The sequence below is a fragment of the Calidris pugnax genome, unplaced genomic scaffold (assembly GCF_001431845.1).
Source record: "Calidris pugnax isolate Ruff unplaced genomic scaffold, ASM143184v1 scaffold187, whole genome shotgun sequence".
NCBI lineage: Eukaryota > Metazoa > Chordata > Aves > Charadriiformes > Scolopacidae > Calidris > Calidris pugnax.
The window spans coordinates 1,911,379-1,929,388 of NW_015090969.1; the positions used below are offsets into that span (position 1 = coordinate 1,911,379).

Sequence of the window (18,010 nt, forward strand, 5' to 3'; positions counted from 1 at the left end):
GGCCCCTCACAGACCCCTCACAGCGCCACAGGCCCCTCACAGACCCCTGCCCCACAGCTCCTCACAGACCCCTCACAGCCCCACGGCCCCTCACAACCCCTCACAGCCCCACGCTCCCCCACAACTCGGGCCCACAGCCCCTCGCAGGCCCCTCGCGCCTGGGACGACCCTTGAACCCCCCACCAGCCCCACGACAGTCACCGTAAACCTCGAGCGCCTTGTCCTGCTCCATGGCCTGGCTCCGGGGGGCATGGCAGCCCTTACGCAGCCCGGAGTACCACAGCACCCTGCTCAGCGTGTGCGACAGCAGCCCCAACACCAGCGACATCCTCCCGCTCCGCCATGGGAGAGCGCAAAACGGACCCTCCCGGCCACCGTCCGCCGCCGCCGGGACTTCCTGGAGGGGCGGGGCCGGGGCGGGCACGGGGCGGGGGCAAGGCCGCCGAGGTCCCGCCCAGAGGCGGGGACAGGCTGCTGGGGGCCGGTGGGCGGGACCGTGCTGTGGATGCCTCAGGGGCGCGGAGATGGCCGTGTTTAACGGGTGCTGCCGCGCCGGGTTCGCGGGAGTTTCACCGCGCATCCCGGGGTTGCCCAGCCCGCTGCCGGCTCCCGGGTAGCGCTATCGGCATAAAGGCCCCCGGGAGGCAATCGCCTACTTTGGTCTGACGGAGACTACAACTCCCAGCTCGCATTGCCGGACTGCCCCCCAGCGCCCGGCCGCGGTGCCTGCTGGGACTTGTAGTCGCGCCCCGGCGCTGGTCAGCGCTGTCAGCTGACCGGAAGGAAAGGCTGCCCCCCGTCCAAGATGGCGGCGGGCCGGGGCGCGGGGCGCTGTTAGGCCGGGGGTGGCGGCCCTCGCTGAGGGGGATGGAGGGGGCGAAGCGGGAGCTGCGCGTACTGCTGGCGCCCCTCTCGGGGCCGGCGCAGGGCTCCCTGCGGGGCGCGGCCCGGGTCCGGCTGAGCAGGGGCCAGGACGCTCTGGGCAGCCTCCTGGTCCCTGGTGGGATCTACCTGGAGTCCCTGGTGCCGAGCGGAGGCGGCCGGGCCCGGGGCAGCGTCCTCCCGGGAGACTGGGCTGAGTAAGTGGCAGGGGCCGAACAGGGGAAGGGGGGACTGGGAGGGGCCCCCCTCCGGGGTCGCTTTGCTGTGGTGAGAGGCGCCGGGCGGCCCCGGGGGCTGAGGGCCCTCCCCGAAGGGCCGGGGCAGGAGAGCGAGGCGGGTCTCAAACCCTGCCTCCACACGGGATGCTCTCCGCTTAAAATCCCGTTGCTGGAGGGGGCGTTGATTTATATCTGCTTATTCGTTTAGTTGTGGGTGTATTCATTACAGTAGATTAAAAAGAAAATTCATCTGCTTTTGTTGAGTTGCTAGTTTAAAATGTCATGGTGCCCTGAGAGCTTGACTTCCTTGTCTGCTGGTCAGGGGCAAGCTCTCGAGCGTGACATTCTGGGATCACAAGATGTTTTTAATCTGCTCTAGTAGTTTTTAATGCTGAGTCAAAACCACAGTCACATTGCAGTTTAAACATCTGCAGTGTCAAGTGATCCCAGCTCTGTTATGGTCTCTAGTCTGCACCATCCGACCTTGCCTTCTCACTGTGTCCTCTCTGCCCGCTCCCCTCCATTGGAGAGCGGGTGTGGGACAGACACCTGGAGAGTTTCTCAGCCAGAGCAACAGGGAGGCAAAACATACAGAAATGGGCAATATGCTCTGCTTCTCCCTGGTGGCAGTGCCGGTGTTCCTCCTCCTCCGAGTCCTGAAGCAGAGCAGCACTCGTGTGGCACGTGTCATGGATGATTAAAGGAAAGAAACACACAAGGGTAGAAGTGTTCTTGAGAGGAAAAGAAGCAGGAGTTCCTCAAGCACTTGCATTGCAGTCTCTGCTAGGGATGAAATATGTTCTAGTACTGGGGAGGGAGGGGGTGGCAGCAGGGTCTGTACTGCAAAAGGTGAAAATTATACTGTCCATCGTTAGCACGCTTCCAGATGTGTGTGATGCAGAAAGAGAATAAGGTCAATAAACAAACTGAATGTTGTATCTTCAGCTTCATGTGGGAGAATTCAGAAGACGATCTACAAGCAGACAAGACAAAAATACTGGCTCTTAGTAAAAGTCATGAACTGTTTGTCTATGAATTCACTGTAGAAGATGGAAAATACAACCCCAGTTCCCTGCACAGTTGTAAGGAAGATACACTTAAAAAGCACCTTCAAGTTAAAAACATTAGTGAGTAAATTTCAATGTGTATTTCATGCTTGAATTTATTATAGGTCTAATCCTGCTTCAGCTGGTGAAACAAACCCAGGCTGTAGGACTGCACACTAAGGAAGCGTCAAACACACTGATTTAAAGTGATCAGAAGCAGTACGTAGGACTGCACACTAATGAAGTGTCAAACACACACTGATTTAAAGTGATCAGAAGCAGTATTAACTTGAAAAATAATAGAGAAATTTCTGCATTCAAAGATGTCATTGTTAGAGGGAATTGAACCGTTGTAGAGGAAGGTGTTTGGATGATACAAAGTTAAATGTTAATAAAGCATATTCATGCAACCCTGCTATCTCAAAATTTCCCGTTAATGTTGGTGCTGATGGGGAGAGAGCAGAGATGGGGCTCCTCACTGATCCAATGAAGGACTAGTTAGGTGTTTGTGTTCTATGATTAGCAAGCACCATGTGCAGTCAGAATGCAGAGGCTTTGTGGAACCATGACCTCTGATGTTTTGTATGTTCTCAAACACTCTCCCTTGCTAAACTGTTCTAATTTCCAAAGATTGTAGTTTTCGTTTTCAGTGCTGACTGAAATAGTGCTTTGTGATGATTTTTTGTGTTCTTCATAGTACTGTCCACTTGAAAAGCCTGCATTGTTTCAGGAGACTGTTCTAAAATTAGTGCTTCTGACATATAAAGTGAGATTTAAAACAAAACAGTTCCTTGTTGTCCTGTCCCCCCGGCCAGTCCCAGTATTAACTTGAAAAATAATAGAGAAATTTCTGCATTCAAAGATGACATTGTTAGAGGAATTGAACCGTTGTAGAGGAAGGTGTTTGGATGATACAAAGTTAAATGTTAATAAAGCATATTCCTGCAACCCTGCTATCTCAAAATTTCCCGTTAATGTTGGTGCTGATGGGGAGAGAGCAGAGATGGGGCTCCTCACTGATCCAATGAAGGACTAGTTAGGTGTTTGTGTTCTATGATTAGCAAGCACCATGTGCAGTCAGAATGCAGAGGCTTTGTGGAACCATGACCTCTGATGTTTTGTATGTTCTCAAACACTCTCCCTTGCTAAACTGTTCTAATTTCCAAAGATTGTAGTTTTCATTTTCAGTGCTGACTGAAGTAGTGTTTTGTGATGATTTTTTGTGTTCTTCATAGTACTGTCCACTTGAAAAGCCTGCATTGTTTCAGGAGACTGTTCTAAAATTAGTGCTTCTGTCGTAGAAAGTGAGATTTAAAACAAAACAGTTCCTTGTTGTCCTGTCCCCCCTGCCAGTCCCAGCTTTTATTAAGAAGGTGGCAGAATTTGAGCTGTGATTTTCTTGAGATATCTTTACAAATCAAACCAGATTGCTATAATCCTAAAACTTCTTTAAATTTACAGGTCTGTCTTCGGTTTTCTCTTTGAGGATACTGTCATTTGAAAACAGCAGATGTGTACTTCTGCTCAATAAGTTCATTGTCGTGCGTCTTACCTTTCCTGGGAGAGACTCTCCCCTGGAGACGTGTGACTGCTTCACCCTCGGTTTGCCTCCACAAGCTCTGGAGAGGATAACGGATGCCCACTTCTGCAGGGGCATCCTCTTCCTCTTGGATAGCTCTGGCTGGATTTGTATCCTTTGTAGCAGAGACGTGCTCTTGGTGTAAATGAAGAAGAACAAAGTTCTTTGTCTTTTCTGTCAGGGTTAAGCAGAAATTCCTTGAAAGAAATTCAAGGGTCTGTTTTGAAGATGCTTCCAATAACGGGGTTGTGTAGCAAGTGCTAGTGGTTAATGTACTGAAAAATGCCAAATAGTCGTGTATCAAATGTAGTTTCTCAACATGCTGCTGGAAATCTGTTTCATACTTAGTCATGTATCAAATGTAGTTTTTCAACATGCTGCTGGAAATCTGTTTCATACTGGAGTAATGATTTTCAGCATTTTTGATACACGGATCTCTGTATCACAGGCTTAAGTCTGCTGTCACGAGCCTTTCTTAATTAGAGCCTTTAGAGATTTCTTAATTAGAACCTTTAGAGATTACCTACACACCTGCAGGGAATCCCAGCCTGGAAACCAGATCACTGTGTTCTAAAGAAGGGAGCTCAGACCTGGCAGGCTGTTCCACAGGGAGCTCAACTTCAGCCTGTTCTTTGGCAATTTCTTCTGACACGTATGTAAAAAAGCCCAATAAGGTCAGGTTACTTTTTTCATCCTAATTGTGTAGCTGTCAGTATATATTTGTCCCAGTGTAGGTTAGCTCTGTTAAGATGGCCCAGGCTTTTGTAAAACAATCAATTCTAAACGTTTTGTTGCGCAGAGCTTGACTTGGACAGCACAAAATTAACAGAAGCTCGCCATCTTCCCCTGCAGTGTCATTTCTTCTGTCTTGGCCTGGTGTTTTCTTTGACCTTTCTGTTTAAAGATGTGTTTGACTCTTTTGATGGTGCGAATCTAGCAAAGGTGAGCGTGGGGCTGTGCCAGGGGGACGCGCAGGACGGCAGGAGCCCAGCCATCACATCGCCCCTCGTCGCGCTGACGGTGTCCCGGGACCTCAGCGTCGCTGTGGTCCTCAGTTCTGCCAACTCCGCCTGCTCTGTGGATCTCAACGTGTACTTCAGGTAGCTTTGCAGCAGAACTCCAAAATGAAAGTTTTGAGTATACAACTAGCTTTAAAAAATGGCTGATCTTGGTTCTGTAACAGTTGAGATGCTGTCAGCTTCTTATTTGGAGTGCTGGCTTTGTGGTAGAGAGGAAATTGCATATTTGTTTAAAGATTGCCCATTATTACTTGCTCCAATTCAGGCTCTGTCACTTTAACAAATAGAAAAACATTGTATTGGACTTTCTGTTTTTTCAGGAAGATGAGGGTACGTGCTGTCAATTAGCACCAGCCATGGTTGGTAGCACCTTTTAGGAATACTGTGGAGTATGGGATTGTTAAACTGTTCTGATACAGCTTTACTGATTTGGCTTGATAAATTAGGGCTATGTTGTAATTTAGAGGTGGTGTCCGCCTCAAAGGGAATGGCACCAGGTTTTATGGCTTACCTGGGTACATCTTTCTGGATGTTACTCATCTGCAAGAAAACGGCTTCTCTGGTAGCTCCCAGTTTGTCATATTTCATTCCTGGAGGAGTTTAACATGAAGAGAAAAAAACAATCTTAAATCCTTTATGAGGGAGGTGAAATTTAATATTTATTTACCTCTTTACAGACAGTTCCCGGGGCATTTGCTGTGTAAGAGGGATTCTGAAAACCTTCCAGTGAAGCCTCCCGAAGGACTCGATGAGGACGACCTTGCTTGCTCTGCCTACAGCATGGAGCTTCTGCCTTCGCCTTTCCGCACAGACAGGTACATAATCAAAATACTTTCTAAAACAGGCTGGGATATGCCTCCTTTAGATCATTGATTAATAAACTACTGATTTTTTATTTTTAATTTTAGTTGTGGCAAGTAAAATCAGCTCATTCTGCTTTCAATCTTTTGCATGTTGGGATGATGTGAGGAGATGGGCTGAGACCACTTTTTGTGTCATCAAGCAGTTTCCAGATAGTAATTCTGTACTGTTTGGGGTGTTACTGTTAGTTTGAACCAGTGTTGACAGATTTTTGTGTTCCAGTTGCTTTACAGTTCGTTGTGTGTTTAGCACAGATGGGTGTGGGTAGAGCCCCAAATTCTTTGTGTTCATGTAAAACATTTTAAATGTGTTGTGACCCTTAGTAGTAGAGGTATTAATACTAATAAAATATGTTAATTATAACTTGATGTAAATGTAGTAAATACTCAATTCTGGAATTAATTTCACTCTACAATATTTTTTTTTAATTGATGAGGGCATTTTCTGTGAGGAAAAGAAAATTTTGCTAGTAAAACCACTCCAAGTTCCTGGCTGTTGTCATCTAATGCAGTGTGACCATCCCGCTCGGCTGCCAACAGTGTTTTAGTAGAAATGGACAGGACACATTACGGTTAAAATGCAAGATGCTGGATGGAATCTATAAGCTTAAAATGCATATTATTTGAAATCTGCACTGTTCTTGGTGTAATGCCTGGTACTATAGACACCTTCCTTCTTCACCCCAGGTCCTGGAAGGCACACTTGGCCTCGCTGGCTGATGCCGTGAGGAGAAGACAACCAGGTTCTCCAGATTTGGTGAATGACTTGAATTTACCTTGGTATCAGTTTTTTACCCATCTTGAAGATCACGACCCTGAAATCTATGAAAATTCTGAGAAGATGGTGGCTTTTGTTCCACGGGCTGTAACATGGGCCCCTTCCAAACCAGCACAGCGTGATGGCACAAACCTCAGAGACACAAGACAGCGATGGAGACAAATCCCCGTCGAGGCACCACAGGAGGTGGTGAAACTGGAGTGCAAACTGGTCACTGGAGTCAAAGCCCTGTTTGTGGTACTAACGAAGGAGAAAGGATTGACTCTTGCTCTCTGGGATTTCGAGTCACGAGACGTGACGTATTACCCCTTTGGCCAAAGCAGTGTGTATGTGGATTGCAGTGAAGGGGCGCCGCTCTCCCTGCTCCTGACAGGTGAGGGGGGTGAGGGGGGTGTATCATTTCTAATGGGTCCTTGCCGAGGTGAAATCCCCTGCAGCTTTGTGTCAGCATTTTGGAAGAGAGGCAGTATATGGAAATGCTCCTATGTAAGCAACTTGCTTATATTTTTTTTAATTATGGCTTATTCCTTTTATTTAGAGCATGGTCTCTCCTTAGTCCTGTTTGGCTTAACTCAGGAAGAGTTTTTGAATCGGTTGATGATCTATGGCAGCGCTGGAGTCGTGGACTCTGTTTGTCATCTCAACGGATGGGAGCGATGTTCGATTCCGATACACGCGCTGGAGGTAAAGAAATCTCTTTCGTGTCTCACAGGTAACAAAAATACTTCTTTACAGTAGTGAATGCAGTTTCACAATGTTAATGGTGGTTTTAGACACAATTAAGAGTATGCCTCAGTAACCTAGGGGCAAAAGGTAGTGGTTTAGTTATTTAATAAACAGTAAGAAATCCAAGTAACCCAGGTGAGTAACACAAAAGAAGAAATACTGCAGATAAGTTAACACACGTTAAAAAAAAAAAAAAGTTTTAAACTAAGCAGTACTGAAAACTCCCTCTTAATTGGACCTAGAGGCATTTTTGCCAATTTCTGCAGCAGTTTTTGTCCTCTTGCATAATGTCAAATATTAAAATAAATCGGGTTTGGGTTTTGGTTTTTTTTGTTTTTATCATACCACTCTTGTAAATCCAAGAGGAGAACTTCAAGTTGCCAAATGTTGCTCGGTGTCCCTTAACAATAGGTGATAAAATATTTGTAACATAACTGACCACAAAACCAACCTCATTGTGTCTCTGCACTTTTCCAGTGCTCTAATTGTTCTACCGTGTGTCTGTCCAGGCAGGTTTGGAAAATCGGCAACTAGACACAGTAGACTTGTTTTTAAAAAGCAAAGAAGGTCTTTTCAGCCTGTCTGCCCCCTGCTCTGGAGCTGAGCAACCCACTGAGGGCACATCCCAGTCTTATCTGAAAAGTAAGTGATTTACTTCCAGCTGCAGGGAGGTTTGAATTTCATTGCCTTTCTAGTTATGGCTGCGTGTCTGTAAAAGCAGATTGAAATGCCTGTGCTTGTGTGTGTTTGGATGATGCTTTAGTACAACTTTCCAATTCTGGAAAATAAGAGAGAAATGGTGCATAACGTGTGGGGTTTTTGTCGTGTTCTGATACCAGCACACGTATCACAGGCATTTTGGTGTGAAGGCAAAGCATGTTACATACAACGTTTGACACATTTTAGAGGGTTTTTGCAGCATATCCCTATGACTTTTAACTCAAATTTATGTGACCAGCCATATGGTGGAATGCAAATGTTTTAACTTTTCATGTAAATATTGCAGATTTGGAAGAGCTGAGGCCAGCTCTAAACTTGCTGTGCTCAGCAATCAGAGAAAGCGATCTGGAGCCTCAGAGTAAACACTTTTCGGAGCAGCTGCTAAACCTCACCTTGACTTTCCTCAGCAGGCAACTTGAAGACATTTATGTGCACACAGAGGGTAAGATGATACGCAGTAATGTCACGTGTCATTGTTTAGATCAGGAAGAAAAAGTACTAATTTTTTTTAATTTCAGGCCTAAAGTTGCCTAGAACTAACAACGATTGCACTGGAGTTCAGGGAATGAGAGATGTTGTTTAAGGGAAACATGAGAAATTAATCTGGATACAGTATCTGTGTTAGCCCAGACAATATGATCAGGTGCTTAGGTCAGACAGGGTACTGTCAACAGGATCATTATTTGTCCTGAGTAACATGCTCTGTCCTGAGTAACATGCTCTAGCTCTAGGCAATCCTGCTTCAGCAGGGGAGTTGGACTAGATGATCTCTATGGTCCCTTCCAACTCTAGAAATTCAGTGAAATTCAGTGAAATTATGGGATGCACAGAGTGGCAGAATGGGACTTCCAGGCTGTTGCTGGATACCTGATGGTTAAAGATGCAGACCATTAGCTCTTATCCAGCATTGCATAAGCATTGAAATAATAAGCATTAAAAATGCTGTATTGTTCCTTCCTGTTTAACTGATACCTTGCATGCTCTTGACAGAACCCGATGAATTCCTGCAGAAGGGTGCAGATATTTTAGTTATCCAGCATTGCATAATAAGCATTGAAATAATAAGCATTAAAAATGCTGTATTGTTCCTTCCTGTTTAACTGATACCTTGCATGCTCTTGACAGAACCCGATGAATTCCTGCAGAAGGGTGCAGATATTTTAACTGATTACATTATTAAACTTAGAAGATTTCTAAGAAGATATCCTCAGCCACAACCAAGCACAGTGCACGCGGGGGGTGATGCTGATGAAGAGCTGCCTGCCCTGGAAGAAAGCCATATGTGGGAAAAACTGACACCAGAGGTAAAAACAAGTAATCCCTATTTTACTATTCTTATTAAATATATTTAAGGAAATTATTAATATGCAAATGCCCTTAAACTATTGGGGAAAAAAATCAATATAGGGATTATAAAGACAGTAACACTGGAGATAAGTGAGATGGGGTTGTTCCATTTTTTCCCCTTTAGGAAGTCATTGCTGAGGCCATATTAAGCAACAAAATGCCAGAAGCACAGATCTTCTTCCGAATGCATCAGCATCCTGCTCACAGCCTCCCAGAGTTTATTCAGATGGGTCTGAATCTGGTCTATGACCGTCTCCTGAAGGATAACACCCGAGAGGCCTCCGAACTTTTAAGAAACATGGTGAGAGGTGCTGATAGTTCTTAACACTTCGCTGTGGCTGATGAAATAGATGAATGCTAAGAGTATGGGAAGCATTTAGGTGTCTTATCGAGGTATTGATTCCACCACATACATACATTGCAGTGAAAATTGCCATGTTTTAAAGAACTGCTTTGATCACTAACGCCTTCAGAGCACCAAGGGAGCCTGTTTGAGAGTGTGCATTGGCTGGTGTCACCATCAGCAAAGCGTAAAGGTGATTCTGGCAAGTCAGGTATTCAAGGGTACATATTCTGTATCCAGACGTGCTGGGGACATCAGGCAGATCACTGGGTTATTGTGACATCTGTAGGAACTGGTGAAGCGGATACCACGAGCACGTTTGTTAAAGGTTGTGTGCTTTGGGAAGAAGCAGGTGTGTTTATTCTGTCAATGCAGAGTTTGCATACAATGAGTATCTTCTTTTTTGTTAGGGCTTTGATGTGAAGGAGGAATTGCGTAAGATATGTTTCTACACACTTGATAAACGTGTACGAGATCTGTTGGTAAGTGTAGAAAAGGCTTTTTTTGGTCTAGTTGATGTTCCCAGGTCTGAAGTCTGATGTGTATTTGTGCTGGGAGGAAGCATTGTATTGAATGCACTCTCAGAATGGGAACAAACAGGTTTTGTCCCCACATCCTCACAGTGTAGTTGCTGAGACACGTCATTGATGTGCCCCTGTTCTTCTGTATCTGCAGGAAAAAACGGTGAAAATGTCATTTCTTTGGTCTGGCTCTGATCTAGTTCTCACCTGCTTGCACACAGTATGAAGTCCATGCCCTCCTGTAATTTCAGTGTATTGACCTCAATGCTTCCAGCATCTTTTCCTACAGTTAGTTAACTCTTTACACTTGCAGGATCATTTGCAAATTTAATATGTTATAAGTAGATAAAAATTGTAATTGGAGGTAATACTTTAATTTGAATTAAAGGTGAAAGTTTTACGAGAAGAAAATTATTTTTCTGAAAAAGAGAAGAAAATGATAGACTTTGTGCATCAGGTTGAAAGCTCTTACTCGGAATCCTTCCACGAAAATAAAGAGATTCAATCTCTTTCCAGGTAATGTGGGTTATCAGTTTTAATTATTAATAACATTAAAATTATTTAAAATATGCTGGCTTCTGCATTCCCTATGATTTGCTGCAGTAACAAATAGTCTTCTGTGATTTCGTTAATTTCACACTGGTGGGAACTGGTTGTTTTTCTCATTATTGTGAGTGATGAGATACTGTCGTCAGTGTCACAGAGGTCTCCTGTTCATGTCATCATCACCAGAAAATATTTTTAATGACAAATGATATTATTAGAATTATTAATCAAATGAAACATGTTCAGATGGAATGTTTGCTCTATTTTTGGTAGATGATATCCATAATATAGCAAAGTAAAGTAACCTAGAAAAATCATTTTACAATTAAGTAATTGTAAAAATGTAATGATACTTATCATTTGCTATGTCAGCTTTGGAAAAATGACTCACTGCTCTCATATGAACTCTCGAGCTTTTAGCTGAAGTAAGTCCCTCTGCCACTTCTAGAAAATCGCCACTTCAGAATTTGTTGACCCTTTCGTCATCTCCTGTTTGTTAGATTGTTGACTGTTTTTCTAAAAGAGTACTAGAAAACGTCCTAAGGCAACACTTCATTGCAGTTTCCAGAACTGGAGAAAGGAGCAGGACTTTTCCAGGCACGGGGCTGTTCTGGACTCGTTGCTGAGTTGGGATAGACGTGGGGCTCACAACAGGAGAGTCAGAGTCATGCTCAACTGGGCTCAGTGCTGGGATGAGCTGATGCGGGAAATGATCCTTCTCCCCAAAAAACCACGCCAAGGCAAGTGTGCTGGGACTAAGGGCTTGAATTGTGAATTAAAAACCTGTCTTTGACGTGGTCTGTTGCAGTTGTGTAAGGGTGGCATTGATGTAATGAAAGGTGTGTGCTACCACAGTAGGTCACTTCTTTTGTGTCGGTGAAAATGGGTAAACTGGGTGTTTTCATCCTAGGGGTGAACGCACAGGGATCTGTGATTTTCCTGTAGAGAAAAACTTGGAACTTGCTGAAAGGGAATTGTCTTATGCTTGGCCACTTGTAAATGTTGTACCCTGCTATGTTCTGGAAAGCTTTTTACCCTGTGGTATCACATTGAGCTTCTCCAGCAGGAAGCTCTAACAGACTGTCACAGTGTCCCTCATCTCAGCTGTGGATTTGCAACTGCTCATTAAAACTACGTACAGGTGTAAAGAAATAGCAGTGCTTGTTTGTGCCGGTTTCATCCATTTCCCTTTCTGAAACGCAGACCTCAAGACGTGTAACCCTGAGGTGCTTTGGATGCACTTGACAGCCCAGCACGACTGGCCTAATATCTGTTCCTGGCTTGAGGAATGGCAGCCCCACCAGCCGTGGCGTGGGCAGGCTCCCTGGCCCCCTCTGACTCCAGGCGTTGTCGACCGGAGCACGTTGTGCAGCAGCTCCATGAGAAATGATGTATTGAATGAGCTGGCGAGGTACGGGCCATTAGTGCCTTGTCCTAACTTTCTACGTTATGGGAAGCCTAAATCAGATAGTTATAGAAATACATATTAATAAAATCTTTGATACATATTAATTTTTATATTGTACATAGTGCCCTTTTTTGAAACAGCACAAATCCATTAATAAATTTAATTTTAGTCTTGTACTTGCACTTTCCATTATCTGAAAACAGTAAGAAACATGAGAGCAACAGAAATCCCCTGTCAGCTCTTCGATCTTTCATAGTGATTATATTCCCAATGCCCATTTTAATGCCAGGGAGAAAATTCTAGACTGAGAGCATTTAACATTTCTGCAGTGAACTGTAGTAACTACGATACTGTTTGAGCACTGTCAAACATGGCACGTGTTCACCTCGGTGGTGAAGCACTCCCCTGGAAGGAAAGGTCTGCTCTATGATTTTGAACTGAAAACACTCTTCAAAACTTTATAAAGAGATAACCGTCTAATCAGGGCATGTGCTTTTTCTCTTTTCTGATAGAAAGGGAATTTTTGTCTCTTCTGAATTGGAAGATTTTGAACTTCTGCTCCAACGACTGTCTTACCTTGGGGGAGTCCTGCAAACTCCTCACCCCGTACCGAACTACAGCGCCGTGAGTGGGTTGGACTTCCACGCTCGCTTTGTCCTTCACTGCTTAGAGCATAATTTGCAGTATCTCTTGTACACTTACTTAGACTATTACAGGTACGAACACTTTTCATCTCTGAGATCTCATGCAGATTTAAACAATGAAGCACAATTTTGATAGAGTTTTCCTCGGTGAACGCTTTTCATCTCTCAGATCTCATGCAGATTTAAACACTGAAGCACAATTTTGATAGAGTTTTCCTCGGCCCTTGCTGTTTGGTGAGGAAGACTACTTTGGTCACAACAGTGTCATTTAATGAAAAACTGAGGGGCAGACTGTTAGGTTTCATGCTGTGTCTTGAAGCTTTCAGGTTGTCAAGATTTATTTGTGTGTCAGTCATCAAAGGAAATTGTTATAGTTGTAATAGTATGTTATAAGCAATACGGTCTTAAATGAGCCAAACCAGCTTACTCTTCAGAAACTCTCACTTGAGCAGAGGTATGAGTTCATTCTTGATACATTCACAAATAGAGAAGTTGCTAGTTTCCATCTAAATTAGGATTAGTTGGGATTTGAAGGAGAAAGAAATAGTAGGTATTGTAACTATCTGAGTATTTCCCACATATTGAATACTCTGCAATTAAAATTTCTTAGCAGTAGCTCCAGACTAACTGTATAATTCATAAGAAGGGAAAAGCAGGCCAGAGAAAAACCAACAAATCTTATTGTTCTGTTTTGTTTGTATAATCAGTTTTAGTTTGCATAAAAGATGATGCAGAGTGGTATTTGTGAATCGAGTCCCTTCTTTGGGAAGTGTTTGGGGTTGTCAGGCTGGAAACCGTTACTGTGATTTACGGAAGCAAGAAAATACAGAAACAGAATGTCAAGGAAGGGAACTGCCTGAGATGCCACGTTGGCTGAAGCCTCATGTCCTGGAGAGAAGGGTGCTGTGCTTGGGCTCTGTCCTGAGAATGGATGAAATAAGTCACTAACACTAATCAGATGCTCCTAATTGTTAGTGCAGTGCTATATTGGGGCAGAGGATGCTTATAAATACCCTACTTTCACTGTGCTGCTACTCTTCTCATTTCGTGTGTCCTGGAGAGAAGGGGCTGTGGTTGGGCTCTGTCCTGAGAATGGATGAAATAAGTCACTAACACTAATCAGATGCTCCTAATTGTTAGTGCAGTGCTATATTGGGGCAGAGGATGCTTATAAATACCCTATTTTCATTGTGCTGCTGCTCTTCTCATTTCCAGTTTAACTCCTTCAAATTGCCCTATTTTGGATAAGAAGGAGCTGCACGAAGCACATCCCTGGTTTGAATTCCTCGTGCGGTGTCGAGGGGCTGCCAGCGACCCCCGAGGTAGGAGCCTGGCCTGGGTACAATGTCTGTGGGCTTCAGTCTCTGCTCTGCTGCAAACTGGCTTCTGACCGTGGCAAATCATTGACATGTGCTCAGTTCCTCACCTCTAAAATGCAAATTATAACTCCTACTTAATCTGTACATAAAGATTTGGAGGCTGTAGGTACGTGAGAATTATTTTGTGTATGATCATTATTGCCTCCAATTTGATTATATTCCCAACAGGTTGAACAGAAGGAGAATTCATAAGATAATGCATACACTATTAAAATTAAAACTTCCTCTAGTTCCTGTGGTGCATTTTGACTTCTCTGCCCCTTGGATTATCTGTTTGCTGGGTTTTTTTTTCTTACTGTCATTGAAAATCACTAGAAATTGTCCCCTTAACTCATTTAACTTTTTTTAAAAAAAATTTCTTTTGTCAAGTCACACATTAACAAATGACAAAAATAAGCCTAGTGAAGGTTTTTCAGCAAATGTGATCAGCACAGTCCTTAACTCATTTAACTTTTTAAAAAAAAAAAATTCATCTTTTGTCAAGTCTTACATTAACAAATGACAAAAATAAGCCTACTGAAGGTTTTTCAGCAAATGTGATCAGCACAGGATAAAAAATTGAAGCAATACAGCACTAAACACTGGGACTCAGTCCAAATCCATCTGTGTAGGTAGAACTGTGGTTTGAAATCAGGAAAGCTTGGTAAAATCTAGGACAGCTTATCTGTATTTATAAGTAAATAGAGAAAAATCACGATTGACAACAAAAAGTAAAAATTTCAGCTTTTTTCATGGTCACAGAACAGTTTTAATGCGTGATTTAACAATTTAATATTGGGTTTTGCGTGAAATTAAATCTGACTTTTTTTCTGTCAAGATCCACAGATGATTTTTCAGGCCAGCCTGGCAAATGCTCAGATGCTGATTCCCAGCAACCAAGCCAGTGTGAGCAGCATGCTGCTGGAGGGACGCACGCTCCTGGCTCTGGCCACCACCATGTACGCGCCCGGGGGCATTGACCAGGTACTGCCAGCAGCTTGGGGACAAGTTCTTACAGGGTGTGGAAAACTCCAAGGAGTACGTTAATAAAAATAAATACATTAATGCCATCGTATAATTTCTTTTCATATAACACTGTGGTTTTGGTGCTGTGTGTTTTGGTGTTAGTTGGCCAGGTGAAGCGAGTGGAGGAGGAGGTGATGTAGTGTAGAAATAGCAAGGCACCCTGACTGCCAGCTGGAGTATTTAACTCCTTCATAACAGTTACAGCTGAGAGAGTTTGTAGGCACTTGTGTTCCTCAAATAGTTTCAGTTTGTAAAAATATTTTCAATAAACTTAAAATACTGTTTCTGTATGTGTTGACTATCCCCTTTTGTAGTCGATTGTAGTCTTTAAGTAAATAAAGCATTGGCTCGCTGGGCTGTTCTTCTGCTTGGAGCTGAATCAGTGTTATTTACCTTCCAGACTTTTCTTTTTAAAGGCTGAAAATCTAGGCACATAAAAATTTGAGCTTACTGGTTCCATTGTTAACCAGTTCAAAAACTTGAGCTTACTGGTTCCATTGTTAACCAGTTGCATTGTGCTGTAAAGATCAAAGAGCACATTATAAATTATTAGACTTTAAAAAGAAAAATGCTTGGTGAAGCACATGTTGGAACAGAATTGATTAATGCAGATAGCTTTGTGACACATGGCCCAGTAACCTAAAACACCAGGTGCTGTTTAAGTTACGTCTATTAAAAGGATTTTCCAGGAAAGAAAATGATACTTTCTGTGTTGTCGCAATATATCAAATTCCCATGAGCTCATTTGTTTGACACATTCAAACATTGTTTTGTTATTTTCTTAGTGCGGTTTCTTCTTCCTAATGAAATGTTTCTGCTTCTTTGCAATGCAGGTTCTTCAGAATGAAGATACGGAACGTTATTTTCTTAATGCGGTTTCTCCTTCCTAATGTTTCTGCTTCCATGCAAATGCAGGTTCTTCAGAATGAAGATACGGAAAAGCCTCTGAAGAAAGTTGATCCACAGCTCTTAAAAATGGCATTGACTCCTTACCCCAAACTCAAAGCCGCTCTCTTTCCCTCCTGTACTTCCCATGGAATTCTGCCTCCGGACATCTCTCTCTACCACCTTGTTCAGGTACACAAAATGCTTCTCAGTGGTGCTTGTTGGCAGAGCAAAAGTAAGCTTAGAGGAGCCTGTTTGCAGGTAAAGCCTGGAGGGTGGGGACCGTGTGCTGTTTCCTTGGAATCCTTAATTTGGAGTTAAAGTTTATAGCTTCAGTCTGAACAGTTTTTTGGAATGGTACCTGTGAGTCCGGCTTCCCCCTGCTCCCCGAGATGTGGGAAGGCATCACAGTGTTTAACTTCAGCATCCTGCAGTGTCAGAGAAGTGAAGTTCTTGCAGTGCTCAGCGGGCAGGTTGTTTAGTATTTAAAAAATGATTTTTTTTTAATGTCTAAGGGAAATTGAAATTTAGAATTAAAGGATAGTGTCTCATGAAATGTCATGACACGTTTCTGGGCAAATGCCTTTTACTTCCGACCTGTGGTATAAGATAAACTGAAAATTGGAAGAAATGGCTACGAATTATTCATTATTAGGAGACTGTTAGCTTTGCTAAGATCACAGTTCAGCAAAGAACTTAAGCTTGTTCTTTCCCTGTTTCCTTAGACCAAACTCTAAGCCTTTCCTGGCACTTGTTTGTGTTCTGATCCCGTGGAGCAGAGCAACGTGTGCCTTTGAGAGCGCTGCGCGAGATCCAGCCCTCAGTCTCTGCTGCTGCAGCTCCTAAAATATTCTCTAGTCTGGTCTGATGTGAAAATCTGAATCTGTCTCAATATATTTTGTTTCTAATCTTTCAGTCACTAGTGCCCTTTGATCCCGCTAAATTATTTGGCTGGCAGTCAACAAACACTCTTGCTGTATCAGGTATGTTACTTTCTAGTTTTACTTGCTTTTTCAGCCCGAGCACCTAGGATGAAATAGCTTCCAGTGGAATGATTTGGGAGATAAACTAATTGAAAAGGCCATTTCTTTTACCAAAAAACCCATTGTAATTTAGTAAAATTTTGTTTTGAAATTAAAATCCTAGAGAGGTTACCTTTTTCCATTAAGGTCTTCACAAGACAGAATTTTTTCTAAATGTGTTATGAGATAGAAAAACAGCATTTTCTTTTAAAAGCAAGTTGAGGGCCTTAAGAAGTGATCTAGAGTTCCATGAGAATGGGAATTTCAGTGGGGTCTGGGTGTGCTGAGATTTGAATTAGAACAAGAGGAGAGGTATTTGGTTGTCATCTCATGTTTGTAGCTGAAAGCCATTCTCTATGTTTAATTCAGCTGTTTATCAGCTCATGGTAATGATGATATTCTTTCTAGATGCATCAAGTGATTTTCCTCATTTCTCATCCCCTGAACTGGTGAACAAATATGCTATAATGGAACGACTGGATTTCTTGTACTATTTGCACCATGGACGTCCGTCGTTTGCTTTTGGTACATTTTTGGTCCAGCAGTTAGTGAAGAGCAAATCCCCCAGACAGTTGTAAGTCTTCTTGAAACTACTTCTTTAGAAGCTATAATCTAGCACATGGGGTAATATTAATCCTTCCCAAGAGCAGACGAGTGGTGTGCATTGCACCACTAGGAGTTTTAGGTGTCCTAGGAGTCTATTCAATAGTCTAGCATCGAGTAGGATAGAGGTCAAATATCACCTAAAAGAGCTTTATTTTGAATTACTTAAGTAAAATCTCCACAATGAAAGAAAGGAATGAAAAACGTTCCAGTCATCTGAAACGCAGGTAGGCTTTTCTTCTAGGGCCCTAGAGCCTTTGTAGAAAAAAAATGCCCATTTTCTTTGATACTTCCTGAGAATAAGACTTCTTCGGTTGAATTAATAAGACAAATAATGTACTGGAGATGGAAGGAATTAAATTTTCTGGCTGAAGCTTCAAAATCATGTGTTCAAAAGGATACAGTCAAATTACAGATCTTGCTTGAGTATATTAAATTTACTATTAAGTATATTCAAAATTAGTAGAAGTTACATCAGA

The 18,010-nt window shown here is 43.0% G+C and overlaps 2 protein-coding genes across 2 annotated transcripts in view; one reads left to right on the forward strand and one right to left on the reverse strand.

The window, feature by feature from the left end:
- FAM96A (family with sequence similarity 96 member A) overlaps nucleotides 1-402 on the reverse strand; it is a 4,068-nt gene extending 3,666 nt beyond the window's left edge. The window contains exon 1 of the mRNA XM_014952670.1: nucleotides 202-402. Within this exon, the coding sequence (XP_014808156.1) occupies nucleotides 202-328 (127 nt within the window). The 5' untranslated portion in view covers nucleotides 329-402. The remainder of the gene's footprint in view (nucleotides 1-201) is intronic.
- A 465-nt stretch (nucleotides 403-867) lies between these two features.
- The window catches only part of SPG11 (spastic paraplegia 11 (autosomal recessive)), a 33,649-nt gene continuing 16,506 nt past the window's right edge, over nucleotides 868-18,010 (forward strand). The window contains exons 1-21 of the mRNA XM_014952719.1: nucleotides 868-1,079; nucleotides 2,046-2,227; nucleotides 3,608-3,835; nucleotides 4,630-4,825; nucleotides 5,422-5,559; nucleotides 6,292-6,755; nucleotides 6,921-7,066; nucleotides 7,618-7,750; nucleotides 8,115-8,270; nucleotides 8,954-9,132; nucleotides 9,300-9,476; nucleotides 9,929-10,000; nucleotides 10,428-10,555; nucleotides 11,147-11,325; nucleotides 11,789-11,996; nucleotides 12,506-12,709; nucleotides 13,853-13,959; nucleotides 14,834-14,979; nucleotides 15,937-16,098; nucleotides 16,823-16,889; nucleotides 17,337-17,502. Of these exons, the coding sequence (XP_014808205.1) occupies nucleotides 868-1,079; nucleotides 2,046-2,227; nucleotides 3,608-3,835; nucleotides 4,630-4,825; nucleotides 5,422-5,559; nucleotides 6,292-6,755; nucleotides 6,921-7,066; nucleotides 7,618-7,750; nucleotides 8,115-8,270; nucleotides 8,954-9,132; nucleotides 9,300-9,476; nucleotides 9,929-10,000; nucleotides 10,428-10,555; nucleotides 11,147-11,325; nucleotides 11,789-11,996; nucleotides 12,506-12,709; nucleotides 13,853-13,959; nucleotides 14,834-14,979; nucleotides 15,937-16,098; nucleotides 16,823-16,889; nucleotides 17,337-17,502 (3,650 nt within the window). The remainder of the gene's footprint in view (nucleotides 1,080-2,045; nucleotides 2,228-3,607; nucleotides 3,836-4,629; nucleotides 4,826-5,421; nucleotides 5,560-6,291; nucleotides 6,756-6,920; nucleotides 7,067-7,617; nucleotides 7,751-8,114; nucleotides 8,271-8,953; nucleotides 9,133-9,299; nucleotides 9,477-9,928; nucleotides 10,001-10,427; nucleotides 10,556-11,146; nucleotides 11,326-11,788; nucleotides 11,997-12,505; nucleotides 12,710-13,852; nucleotides 13,960-14,833; nucleotides 14,980-15,936; nucleotides 16,099-16,822; nucleotides 16,890-17,336; nucleotides 17,503-18,010) is intronic.